This window comes from Notothenia coriiceps, unplaced genomic scaffold (genome assembly GCF_000735185.1).
Source record: "Notothenia coriiceps isolate Sejong01 unplaced genomic scaffold, NC01 NC01_scaffold00034141, whole genome shotgun sequence".
Lineage (NCBI taxonomy): Eukaryota > Metazoa > Chordata > Actinopteri > Perciformes > Nototheniidae > Notothenia > Notothenia coriiceps.
The window spans coordinates 90605-104893 of record NW_011366842.1 but is presented as its reverse complement, the minus strand read 5'-3'; the positions used below and the strand labels follow the sequence as shown (position 1 = coordinate 104893).

Below are 14289 nucleotides of genomic sequence, written 5' to 3'. Positions count from 1 at the left end.
CTGGTATGTACAGCCCCCCCCCCACACACACACACACACTCACTCACTCACTCACTCACTCACTCACTCACACTCGTCCTCCTCCCAGCATGCTGTCATCTGCGATGAGAGCACTTCACGATGTATTGAAGTTAAAATCCACCCGGTCAAAAAGCTGACATGTATTTGAGACGCAGCTGTCATGTGACACCCTGACACCAAAGCGTCTTTGAAAGCGCAGGCTTAGAGGATAAAGAGTGACGGTGACAGGATAATAAATATGAAAACTCCAGGAACAACACATTTCTCTTTCTTCTCAGTACTCTCTATAAACAGGGAGAGAGGTGAGAAGATGAGGAGAGGGAGGAGAAATGATGAGTGTAGGTGAGAATAAGACAAGATCAATATGGGAACAGAGGGAGGTGAGATGGCACATGTCATTGTGAGCTTTTAATTATAACCGTTAGTCTTTATCCACACCGGACAAACACAATCTGAAAGGGTTCTCCTCCAAAAGTCAAGATGTGGATCATTTGGGATAAACCCCCGGCACTATTCCTTCTAATATGGATAAGGGAGTTAGCTTTATTTGGTTGTAAGGGATTTTTCAGTTCTTCATAGCTGGCTTAAAATGACCCAGAGCTGTTCTGTTACGTGGATCATGGCCAAGACATTATAAGGCTAAACTGCTTATTCGGATAAAATGATCCTCTTAATTCTCATTGGCTAACTTTGAGTGCCTGGCGGACTTCCTTATAAAGCAGATTCATCTTTTAATATTAATTATATGACAAAATGCCCAGCAAATAAATCATGCTCGGATTTGATGTTAATTATAACTGATCCAGAGCTATTGAATTGTTTTAAGGCAGCTGCACAGATAGATGATGCCACATTTCAAAGAGACATCATTTATTATGATATGCTTGCATTAACTAACCGCAATCAGGAATATTAAGTTGAACATATTTCTTTTTGCTTATAGTACCCCAAAACTAAACTAGGATTGGTCATTTTTCTTAGCTGAACAGATGTTTGATTATTACACATCACAGATTTTGACAATTTCTTAATTAACGTGATCTCATGTAGTTAGATTAGATCAACAAAATGTTGCTAATGGCTATAATGAAAGGAGTAATGAATGCCTTAAATTGACTTTATGTCTTGGTGATGTTCCATATAGCACTGTTGTTGGCTGTGGAGACAAACTCAACAACAACAACAACAACAGACCCATAACATTTAGGGCTAAAACATAACATTAGATTTTTATTAATTCAAGCAAACTGTTACAGTCAACAGTTACATAAGTTACATGGTATACAGTATTGATCTAATCTTTTTCTTTTTTAAACCAGGGTTACTGTACCCCCCCCCGTCATCCCCCCTCCCCAAACATAGAAACAGCAAATCCATACAAGCGCAGGCAAGTAAGTAGTAACAGCACAATACATTCATCAACTCAACGATACGTTTTGTACGAACAATAAGGCAAGTAGAAGAAAGAACGAACGAACGACGAACAGAAAAGGATGGCGGACATTTTCTTTGAAATGAGCCAAAACAAGGCATAATGTATCCTTCTCTTTCATGCCTGAAAGGGCAGTCTCGTAGAACATGTAATATTGTGTTTGTTGCTGCAGAACCGAAGGAGGTAAGGCTTCTTGTTATTGGGCAGGGACTCAGTAACAGGGGATCTGAGGGAAGAGCTGCCTTCAGTGCTGTTGAGTGGGTTTACCTGGTGTTGGTCAGACTCTGTTGAGTGGGTTTACCTGGTGTTGGTCAGACTCTGTTGAGTGGGTTCCTTTTTGAAATTCACACTTTTTTTTCTCTGCACACTGAAAATGTATCAGGAACAGTAAACAGGCAGGAGATCTGACGTACATGTACAGCATCTAACCACTTGTAGTGTCCATTTCTATGGCAAAGAAATGATGGGAGCTCGATATTCAGATTCCGATGGCTCAGTGTTTCTCTTGATGTCCACATGAGCATACAGGGCTCTGTAGAACCTTGACAGACAAACAGCTCAATCTCTTGGCATACATTTCCCTGGGGTAAAAGTTGGATGTAAGTCAATGGATATGCACAAGCTTCCCCTTCTTCATTTTCACCTATATAGCAAACATCACATGACATACCAACACAATCTTTAGCTTGATCTAAGTGGTGGAGTCAGTCCTGATGACAAGTAACAAAAAAACAGAGTTCATGTAGTGGTCAGTATCAGCAACTACTGTCCCGTTACAACGGCAAATGTGTCAGCAGAAAAATGTAAATAAAAGACGATCAAATAAACCAGCATCCACTCAATGCCATGTTGTGCCACCGGGTGGCAAAATGGTGCCGCAGAACTAAGGAGAATGCAACATGCCTTCATTTTTTCCTTTTCTTGTTGTTTTTTTTACATCGAAGTACAGATAAGAAACAAAACAAGTGGTTCTTCAGAAAGTTATTTTCATGTGTAACAATAGTAAACATGGGGGACTTCATCACAAGAAATCCAGAAGAAACAATGTCATGTGGTAGTGCAGAAAAGAATAAATGCAAAAACTTCTCTTGGAACACGAGAGAGACGGACCAGGACATGAAGATTCTCCTCCGAACACAAACCACAAGACAGAGATTTGAGAAAGAATGAAGTGTGACAGAGGAAGAGTGGGCAACAACAATGTTTTGCTTCTTTCCAGAGTAGAAAGGACTGTGATGGCGAGGTGTGGAGTGCACCTGAACACATTCCTCCTCTGCCTCCAACTCTGCTTTTTCCAACCCCCCTTCCATCTGTTGATCTCCATCACTCCATCCAGTCTCCTTCGTCAAACTCGGACTCATCCTCGGAGTCGGAGTACTCCACAGCGATGCGGCGGGACAGGATGGTTGCCACGTCGTTGCCAACGCGCTCGTGCTTAGCCTCTTGCTCTCGCTGCTCCTCCACTTTCCGAAGCTGTATGCCTGGAAGAAGCAGCAGAGAAAGAGAGGTTATGATGACATAATAGCGTGTCTGTCCATCAGTTCAAAACCCCCAAAACATGACATTGTATTCACTGTGAGATCACCGAATATTACAATTTCAGAAGCTGGAATACATTTCATAATTGTTTGCTTAAAATTGGCTTTTCAAAAGAATAATGTTTCTGTCAATTCATTATCCTTCCTCCATCAATTGACACATTTTTCGGAAATTGTGGGTTATCTGTCTCCAATTTTAATTTAGTTTTCCAACTTATTCACAAATACAGATGTGTGTTATCATATAGCCATTTTCACAAAAATATACTATCCCTAACCCTCTCTAAAAAAGTGCGTATTTAGAGCCTGGAAAGAAAGAAGTGGCGACAGATAACCCACAAGTACCCATTTTTCTCCTGTCATTTTATGGGTTATTTTTCTAGATTTTTAAATTGTTTCGCAATTTAAAAAGAATTACAATTCAATAACAAAGACACACTTCTCCCTAAAAAAGTAATTGTGTGCTTTGTCCAGAGAAAGCATGACTCCTCACTGTTTGCTGGGGAACCTTCCCACATCTCTGGTGAAACACAACCCACCTTTTCTGATGGCTTCCAGCAGGACACTGCGAGCGTCGCTGATGGGGGGCAGGCTGGCTGCTTGGTGCCTCTTGCTGCCCTGGGGGGGCGGAGAGGCCATGGCTCCTGCTGAGGGGAAGGCCGGCACGGGTGGGGGGCCTGAGAGACAGGGCGAGGAGCTCCGTCCTCCAGTGAGGGGCAGAGGGGGAGGCGGCGGGGGGGGAGGCAGGATGCTGCCGTCCGACTGGGTGCCAGAGCCCGAGGGCAGCCCCCTCTCCAGGACCTGCTGGAGACGGGCCGGGGAGCAGTGGAGGGGCGGGGCGATGGGCGGCGGGGCCGGGTGCAGCACACCGGGGGCGATCTGGAGAGGAGCTGGAGGGGGGGGGATGGGCGGAGGATGCTGATGCAGTGGAAGAGGAGGGATGGGAGGAGGAGGAGTGCCCCGTAGGCCTGAGGAGGGTAACGGGGGAGGCGGAGGAGGGAGAGGNGGGGGGGGCGGTGGAGGGGGAGTGTTGGAGTTGAAGCCTGATGTCCGTGCTGGAGACTGGGGTCTGCTGTCGGAAAAACCTGAACTGGAACTGAAAGGAAAAAAAGAGAGAGAAGGAAAGAAAAGAAGGTCATGACGAGGACGAGTGCTGAGCCGTGAGGGTGAGAGAACAGTCTGAATCAGAGGTCTGAGAGAGAGAGAGAGAGAGAGAATATAATATGCTTTTAAAATAATAACATGTAGCTACCAATTTACTTTTATGGATCCGCTTAAATCCGCTTTAACTACCATGTTTACAAAGACTGACACTAGTCTTAGTAATTAGTCTTTTTTTTTAAGTGCAGTGTAATCAGAGAGATTTAGAGACAATTGAAATCTTCCTGGCTGAAGAGCTGCTGCAGCTCGTACATTAAAGTCAGAATGTTTTCACTATAGGACATGAACTGCTCCTGAAGCTGAGTGGGAGGATCAGGACATCACAACACAAAGGTCGACATGTTCACAATCAATTTTCTTTCTACGGAGAAAATTGCAGCACACAAAAAGCACAGCGAGGATGAAGTGTGGGGGGGGGAATAATGTGTTGAGTGCTTCCTCTAAGAGCTACATTAAAGCAGTAGGGAAGGGGTAAAGTGTGAAAGTTAGTCATAGAAGTTGATAATAATAACTTTTTAAAGAAAGTAACCATGAGATACCAGAATCAAAAGGTCACACAAAGGCTAGAAGTAAATCTAGAATCAAAGAAGATCGCTGCAAAGAATCAATGAGATTTGTTTTGCAACCACATCCTTAATCATTCCCTCTCATCTCTCCGTTCCTTCAAAACAACCTGTAATGCGCTCAGGGGCCTTAACGCTTTATTGATCCTGCCCTTCTCTGAGACTTTTCCTTTTTTCTTCAGCTTTGGTCCACAAACCCTCCGTCTATCCATCCATCCTTTCTTTTTTTGCTCAAACATCCTCGTCCTCTCAGGCAGAATCAAAAGGAAAGTAATGCAACTCACCAGGAAGAGGGAAACACACCTAAAGAGACTCAGAGAATGGCTTTCTCTGCACCAGATGAGTAGCACTCCCTTTTCAGGTAAGTTAGAAAATCAGAGCTACAACTTCCCGGGTGAGCAACTATCACCTTTTTGCAATTTCTATGCAATGTATATTATTTAAGGTTTCCGTGGGGGTCGTAAATCTGAGGTTATGTGTGGTCTACTCTCCCACCTGATCACAGAGGGTGGCTTGATCTCTCCCAGTGGGTGCATGAGGGGTGGAGGCGGTGGAGGGTCGTGGGGCCGCGAATACATTCTGTCCCCGGTACGGTTCAGCAGCTCGTTCATCTGGCTGTAGGGCAGCGCCGCCAGAGAGAAGGGCCCCTCCATATCTTCCAAGTACATGGGAGCCCTGAGCAGAGAGAGGCGTTGTCCTTAACTCACAAACTTTGAATTTACCTCGCTGATTTTTTTTTTGCTTTAATCCAGCCTCTATTGTCCATTGTATTCTTATTACCAATTACTTTCTGCTGACAGAGCTTAAACATAGTCATGCTACATAGAGAATTGACCCAGTTTTCCCTACCTTTTTCACTTACGGCCCATTGAGAAACAACTGTTGATACATTATTATTATTATTTATGTTACTCCCCAATTATCCCACACATTTATATTTTGGTGTGCACAAGCTCACAAGTGACCCCTACCATCCAGCAAAGTCTTCCCGTGAGCCCTTTTTGCTGTTCACTCAGGAAGAAACATTTTCTCTCATAACCTTTCTGGATTCATTTGAATACAGTTTGGAGGCATGAAGAGATAAAACAGCCACTTCACAAAAAACAAACATGCAAGAATAAAATAATGAATGAATATGATTTGGTTTGTGTTCTTCCTATCCTGTAATCATCTTATAGGAAGAGGATGATCTATCATAATCGATGTAAATCAAGTCTGCCTACTCTAAATTGAAAAATGTCTTAATAAGTTAAGAAATAACCCTTTTCCTGATCAATCCTGTATTTACGAAGCAGAGTGGTAATAAGGAAACACGTTCATATTCATATTTTTTAGAATTAATGTTAACAACATTCCACCCTTTAATCTGTTATATAAATAAGATCAGAGATCCAATGAGTAGACCCATCTGATGTAGATATTTGAACACATTCAAAATGTAATTAACTGCAGGAAGAAGCATCAATGGAGGCTGTATTACACTCTACTTTGGCTCAGGTCAAGCCTTTAAATCCCTCTTTCCACATCGAATGAAGTTACTTGTAGAAACAACAGTTTATCTGTGTCTTTATGCATCTTGCACCAGTTTTATATTTTATTTATGAGCCAAAAAAAGCTAACGTGCCTCAGCTACAAAAACACAACGTTTCATCAGCACACTGTCCATTTCATCACACTGTGGATATTTAGTTAATAACCCCTAAGAGTGTGCATTCAAACCATCTATATGTGCTGACACTGCACTTGATTACTTGGGGGAAAAATACTGTCAGCTATTCATGGAACTCTAAAATCAAAGCAAAGCAGCAATTTGCAAAAATGTTTTTCTTATTAATCACATTGACTGGCAGGGAAATGATTGAGTATGAGTGGCGCCGGAGCTTTGAGGAACAATAAACGCAATCATAACCTTAATAGTGCCCGTTGCAGCTCAAGTGTAAATTGCAACATCTTGCTCTCTCTGTGGAGTAGGCGCAATTTATTTTTGTAGATTACATCATGCTGACAAATAAGTGAAACGCATTTTCAAGCGCATATATACTTTAAATTAGAAGTTATACATGCTGTATTTCCATGGTTACCGTGTATGTAAAGCCAAGCATTTGACTAAGGCCAGGTAGTACTTACTTTCCAACAATAAGAAACGATAACTTATGTGAATTTAAATGTTTGTCTGCTCTTGAGGTGCATGAAGCCATCCCACATACCTGTTGTCGTGGTAACCTGCAGGTCCGTTAGCCTCTCTGTGTTTGTCCTCAGGTATGTCCTGGGCGAGCTCAGCGCCCAGTGCCTGTCTCTGCCACTCCTTCTTACGGTCGTGTGGCGCCCGCGGGATCTTCTCTTGCTCGTGGGGACGGTCTAGCGTCTTCATCTTCAGCGGTAAGGAGGGTGATGGTGGTAAGGGGGGGAGGGGGGTGGGGAAATTCAGGAGATGTGGGAGAGGGAGGAGGAATCCGTAAAGGGTGGTTTGTGGATGGAGAAAAACAAAAGGTGAGGAGAGAGGGTGAGAGAGAAAACATAACAAATTAGCTGCTGTTACATTTATTTATTTAACATCCTATAAAACAAAACGAAAATCACAACAGGCACAGGTGGCAGATTTATAGGTACAAAGAGAAAGCTGAGTAAACGAAGCATTTTATTACTGTTCAGACACACATAAACAAATCCACATTTTAAAAATGTATCTATGTTGGACATCTTTTCTGATGCTACACCTTCTTTATTTAACTGAACACGTGCCACATAAATATCCATATATTTACATAACAGCTACTGTCAAAACATGTATCTGTTTTAAACTAGGTGATGAAGACTTGAATGAATTAGCTTCTAAAGAGTAATCACAGATATTTATCCAAATACCGTCGTACTAGCTGGGGAACAGGGAGTGCTCATTGACTGATTTGGACCAAATCATAGTATCCATATTTACTGCAGAATATTACTGAGAAAGTCATTTTCAAATGGACATTTGGTATAGTTTTTTTACATATGTAATCTGGTCCATCAACAAACAGCACTTCCTGCCAGCTAAACATAGCATGACTGACTTTCAACACATACACACAACCATACACATATCCGTAAAGAATCGGAGCATAGAGCTGCTGTGGCAGAAATCACACAATTGTTTTAAGATTGAAATCGCTGTATTTTCACATACCTGCCCTGGAAGGTCTAGGTACCTATAGACCTGATCATACATGCGGGGGTCCTGCAACTATAAGAAGAAAAACAAAAACCACAAGAGAAGCACCAGGTGTGAGGGGAGGAGGGTCAACAAATCAATACGGCGGCACAGGATTGAGCAAAACACCGCTGAGTAACAGTCAACAGGGACAAAAACAGAGTGGGCGGTGAGAGAAGGTGGGACAAAAGGGAAAGAGGGGAAAAGAAAAGTGCTGTTAAACAGAAAATGACAACACATGGCACAGCTCGGGGGGGCGTCACAATGAAGGTGGCACACACAGTCCAGTTCTCACACACACACACACACACACACACACACACACACACACACACACACACACACACACACACACACACACACACACACACACACACACACACACACACACACACACTGGAGATCTCACTGGAAAAGGAGGACAAACTACACAGGTGTGTTTTTAAAAGTGAGGAAAACTCACAGTGAAGAATGACATGTAAACAAACACAGAATAATAGATACAATGGTAAAAACACAACAACACAAACATGAGGAAGATAACACGTCAAGGTTTAACAAAATATTGATGTGATGATTCAGTGTGGTGATGCTGAGACACTTTATGCATTCATGTTAGAAAATCAAAGGCAAATACTGACACAAACAACTCAATTAAAAACGAAATATTTATACCGTTGTGGGTGAATAGTTGAATAGAATGGCAGTCTGGTGTTATTCTTTGTTTTTTAATGTCAACAAATCTCATGAAAAGACGGCAACCTTCTGACTTCCCCACCCTGCTTGCAACACTTAGCTTTAAGCCCTCTCGTTTCATACCTAAGATATAAATCTCATAGGTCACAAATGTATGGTTTGATATTTTAAAATAGGGCTGTAATTACAAATAATTTTCATAATCGTATAAAAACAAGGACATTTCTTTCTTTTAGTATAAAAACAGCATTTTCTGCCATGTTTTTCATGAAGAATAATTTCATCCATTGATGGATTATCAAAAGAAGTTATTTTTCTAACAGTGCCTTTGCTGGGAAACATTTCTTAGCTGTACTGTAGGAGGGATTCATTTAACAACACATTTAGATTTTCATTGTAATGGAGAAACATGTCACCCAGTGCACATTGTGTATTTTCACACCAAAAGATACAATAGGCTTTGGGTACACAGGCACAGAAGGATACATTAAGGTTTCAGTCTTTTTGTGGGATCTTTTGACAAAAGTAAACAGAATATCGCCAGACGTGTCTTAAAGTGTAGGTCATTCAAATCAGGTTATAAGCAAGCTGCAGTACAATAAGTGAACACATTCAGCAAACTGCCGTCACAAGCACATAACATTTCCCCAGTTATTGGCTTCAAAACAATAATTCAGATCCTATTTAGCGGCAGAAACACATTACAGGTGGTTTGTGAGTTTACTTATTTGTGCTTATATGGTGGTGAATAGACCCCTAACAAATAATCACCTCAGCATTAAAGCCAATACTAATCAATATCTTTTATGTGACTTGGATCCTGCAGGGCAGTGTCCCCTGCTCTAGACGTTGTTTGTATGTGTGATTGTGCTGGTCTTTAAATAAAAACATGCTGCTTGATTCGGCTCAGTGTGGGTAGTGTGCAGAATATCCTCTGCCTGGGCTGAGTAATGATGATTGTGTCCGTCTACTGCTGTGGTCAGGCCGCTCAGAGCGAGCATGGGAATAAATTCTAATGCTAATGCACATTGATTAGGATCTGATTCAGCATGGCCCATTACTCCTGATGAGGCATTGGCCGAGGGGGAGGCCTCTGCGCTCTAACACACACACGCAGCACATTTATATATCTGGGCTGACAAACTGAATATCATTTACTCCAAACATGAAACGGCAATGCTCCCTGACAGCTCTGTCTGCTGAGGCAGAAGGAGCGGCATTAGAAGGTTGAATATTTTAACCTATCGTCCTCCAGTTTTCGAAACACTGTCGAGCTTCACTTTGCAATTTCTGCTGGAAGATTCGTTTTGGTGCAACTAACCTCTGACTTCCTAAAAGGTTTGCCGTTATCGCGTCTTGGCAATATTTAAAGAAGCATTAAAGAGCACATTTGCAAACTAAAACGGCACTCTGAGAGCAGACCTCTGGCAAGGCTGCTTCCCTCACTTTGATCCAGTTTAAACTGTAATGGGTTTTTCAGTCTGGCCCATAAACAATGGGGACAGTAGATTTTTTTCTGTAATTGCTTACAATTCCTCCTGGGCAGAGTCAAAAATGATGAGGATTGGATTGTATTGATATTACTATGGTGAATGACAGGCAGATATAAAGGCGAATGAACACATAACACATAATGCCAGCAGACGACCATCTGTCCAATAGAAAGCATCACAGAGTGACGGTGGTAATGCAGCAACGTAAATGTGAAAACCGAGTGAGCAAGGAGGGAGGTACACTGTGTTTGTATATGAGAGAAAATGAGAAACAGTGCAAGTGTGTGTGTGCATGCACGTGTTCATCACAGTTATTATAAATGCGGCTAATTTCAGAGCGCTGTGTGCCATCGTACGTCTGAACGGAGATCATTCCTGTGATTTATGTGCAGAGTGTGTTCTGTCCGTACACATCCCTTCACACGCACATGTGCCTTTCTGTGTGTGCACCTGTGTGTCTCTGCATGTTTTTGTGCATTTTCAATGTGACAGACTCAGCAGAATTATGGCTGTGTAACACTGTAAATGACCCCCGCAGGGAGGCCCGCAGACCACCCTGCTGCTGACAATAACACAAGCCCCTCACACAATACACACATTTCTGCTACGGCTAATCTATAGGAGGTGGGTTGTACACACTGTACAGTAATAATCCTTGTACATTTAAACAATGCAATATTTGATCTATAGCTATTAGGATTTGATAACTGCAACAAAGTGAAGGACATCTCTGCTCAAACTTGTGTCAGGAAGAGTTAGTTCAACCACAAAAACAAAACGCCAGCAGGGCAAACCATTTATTAAAGAGGATCCCATTCCAAAAATGTTTCAGTTAATTCCTCGATCATCAACTTGCTGTTAGTGAAATAATACTCCATGTCTGTTTCCCAAATTCATTCATTTTTATAGTTTTGTTTCCTAAATGCAGATAGGTAGTAAATAACAGATAAAAGCATTTAACTGACGCTGGCTTAAAAGTATCGACCGTTTAATTTTACGTTTGGCTAAGAATAGACATACATAAATAACTGACTGAATGGATAAATAAGCAGCTAAGCCCTATTTTTTACCCACTCTTCTATTTCATTGGTCACGACTGTCTGCATGTATGACGGTTTGCTTCATCATGACATTGAAGAGAAAACAAAAGTAAATGTTTTACTCTGTGAGCCAGCCTTTTGCCCTTTGGTTGGAACTGCATGTACACGTTTATATTTTTGCTGTTGACACTGAAATACAATCGATTCTCAAATATGATGTGAACAAAACATAATGCCGGTATTACATTTACAATCTCGATAATATATTCTGTAATCGAGCACATCGAGACTTGTCCGACAATTTTCCTATTGACTCCTAATATTCTATCCCTACAGTAGAACTGGGATGCAGTCAGGCAGGTTAATAGTGGACGCTGGTTAGTTCAGTTGTTAGGGTGGAGGTGGGGAGCTCACTTGTCCACAGCAAACCAGAGGGAGAGTGGAAAGAGGGAGGAGAGTGGTGGGTGGGGGGTGGGGGGGGGGGGTGTGAGTGAGGGAGGGCTGCAGGCTGCCAGCTGGGGAGCAGATGCTCTGGAGGACGAGGGGGGAAAAACTCTTACCTCTGGGGCAGTGAGGAAGGGAGGAGGGGTTTCAGAGAGGACTCTTATAAGGCCATTGGGACACACAAGATAAGGCATTTCCAGCTGCAGAGTCCGACAGAGTTAGACCAGGATTCACAAAAGAGAACGTGAGGCAGAGAGGGGACAGAGATCCTAAAGCAGTATTTTACAACATTTTTACAACACAATTTTAGGACATTAACCTGATCCAATGAATAACGGTCAAAGCACACACAGAGGTTTTATCATGTTTTCAAGGCAAGTCAGTGTTCTAGTAAAAAGTGGGGGCAATACTGCGAATGCGCTGTCAGGCAAAAGTTAGAGAATTGCTGTTCTACGTCACGTTCCTGAGCTCCTCTTGCACCTGCAAAGACAAGCTAACAAACTAGCACCAGCTTGCAAACAGCTGCAAAGAGACAACTAGGTCTCATTAGCACACTGGCTGGGAAGTGTCTGTCGTAAAGTGCGCAAATGTAGAAACTTTCTTAGCGAATAAGAAACCATTTGGCACGTGGACATTTAGTAGTATTTAGCAGATTTATGGAATCAATGCTTCTTCATACCCTTGGAGCAAAGCGTCCAAGATGTGCAGACCCTTCAGCATATCGTATGTGCAAAGACTTCCTATATCCTGTTTATACGTTTTTGATGCACCCACCTCTCTTCCTATTATTAGCTGGCCTGATAATGTATGATAGATTTGAACTTTTTGCAATTTAAATCAGGGTCAGTAACCTGTGAAAATGTGGGCAAAACCCTTTTTACTGGCTCGTTATTTAATCAAGCAGTTTATTTAAGATGCAGCAGTGGACGCCTACTGGTTCATATGTGCTATTTGAGGACTGATAGCACATATGTTTTGAACAAATCCAGAAAATATCTCCTTACTTCTGGATCTGGACAATATAACAAAAAAGGCAGAAAATAATTTGCCTTTATATTATATTACAATGTAAATGCATTTCCAGCTGCCCATGGCTATAATGAGACAGGAGTAGGCAGGCATAGCCGAAGGGGGCTTCTCCAGAGGGGGTCCAAATGCTAGGGACAAACTTTGATGTAGTGTAAACTCACACACTGATATCAAAGAGCAGCTGCAATGCTTTCTTTCTCTCTTTGCTCCTCAATCCCTGGGACTCTCTTCCCACTCCCTCTGTCTCCTTATGACTGGCTCAGCACAAAGTCTTCTAATCCACTGAGAGCGAGGCTAACACAGGAGCTAATGAGATTAGCACACCGTAGGCTTCTTTTCCCTTCTCTGTGCCCTGTGCTGCTTTCCATCTATCACTGCCTGCTAATCGGTGTGTGTGTGCCTGTGTGCAGCGCAGTGTGTGTGAATGTGATGTGACTTGGTAGGAAAATGGCGGGTGATTGAGTACAATGAAATAGGGCATATATATATATGCCCTTTTCCATGGGGATTATAATGATATATATATCATCATATATCATGGAAAAGATCTTTATTCTGTGGTGTATGATACAATCTAGACTCGAGTAATGTCACCTGTAGCTTATGAACTCAACCTATGTTAGCTGAATAATACTGTTGAAAAGAGGTGTTATTCAACTATACACCTGTACTGTTAAATCTCTACATCAGTCTTTTATGAATGCCCTTTGCTCAGAGTCATTCGATCGGCTGTACGACACGCTGGGATATAATATTTGATTTGTTGACTTTCCTCTGTGCTGTAAGAAGAAACTTTGACCTGAACCCCTGAACTGCTTCCCCCCGCACGCCAGCAGAAATCAATTACTCCTCCCACTAGCTGGAATGCAACCAAACACTTTTTTTTGTTGCTTCAGTGAAGTTCCCTTAAGACAAGCTCCTGGTCTCTGTTTGCTGAAAAATGTCAAGTCAGGAGCTCTTTATTTGAATTGTCCTTTTGTTATTTATCTTCAACAGTAGAAACCCTGGATGACCTGTATCTTGTCTGCAGTCTGATTCTTTCCTTTCCTTTTTTTTTTTACTTTGTAAATGTGACAGCAGGTCATGTGATGGGCGATTTTAAACTTTAGATGGTGATTTGTAGGGAGACACAAACACAGACATTTAGGAGAAGAGCAAAAGCGACGTGGAACAAAATGTGTCGGCACCCAATCTCAGATAGCGCCTGACAGGCGGCGTGACATTTGTCTGTGTGAATCCCTGCCTCTGTTCCTGAGTTTGTGTCTGAGTTAACGATCGCTATTTATACACAAATAGGAAATAAGTGGCAGAGAAGGATTTTGACTCTATCTTGTACAAAGAATATCCATGATAAACCTGAACAACTCACACACACGTTATGAACAGCGCGACAGAGAACATGAGATGATGTGGCAGAATTACTCAGTGAGCTAAGTGAAAATCTGTCAATGATTAACACATTCAATTCCATCTGTGTGTGTGTGTGTGTGTGTGTTTGCATAACTTTTTATTTGATATCCCTCACTCTTTCACTGATTCTGCATGCTTTTCCATAAGAGCACACATGTCCTCTCCACACTGTATCTGCCCTGATCCTCTTCAGACCATTTATCCACCAGGACGGTTACACAAACCTACAAATATGTGTTCGTAATTCCTCTAATCCATCCTGCTCCCCCTGT

General features: G+C 42.1%; 1 protein-coding gene across 4 annotated transcripts in view; it reads right to left on the bottom strand.

The window, feature by feature from the left end:
- Positions 1 to 496: 496 nt before the first annotated feature.
- Positions 497 to 14289, bottom strand: part of wasf1 (WASP family member 1) — a 54146-nt gene continuing 40353 nt past the window's right edge. For 2 of the 4 annotated variants that reach the window (XM_010790345.1, XM_010790346.1), the window contains 5 exons: positions 7882 to 7938; positions 6923 to 7086; positions 5211 to 5390; positions 3531 to 4087; positions 499 to 2934 (listed from right to left, as the gene is read on the bottom strand). In XM_010790345.1, the coding sequence (XP_010788647.1) occupies positions 2777 to 2934; positions 3531 to 4087; positions 5211 to 5390; positions 6923 to 7086; positions 7882 to 7938 (1116 nt within the window). In that variant the 3' untranslated portion in view covers positions 499 to 2776. Of the gene's footprint in view, positions 2935 to 3530; positions 4088 to 5210; positions 5391 to 6922; positions 7087 to 7881; positions 7939 to 14289 lie in introns of all 4 variants that reach the window. The other 2 variants (XR_800161.1, XM_010790347.1) reach the window with 2 other exon arrangements.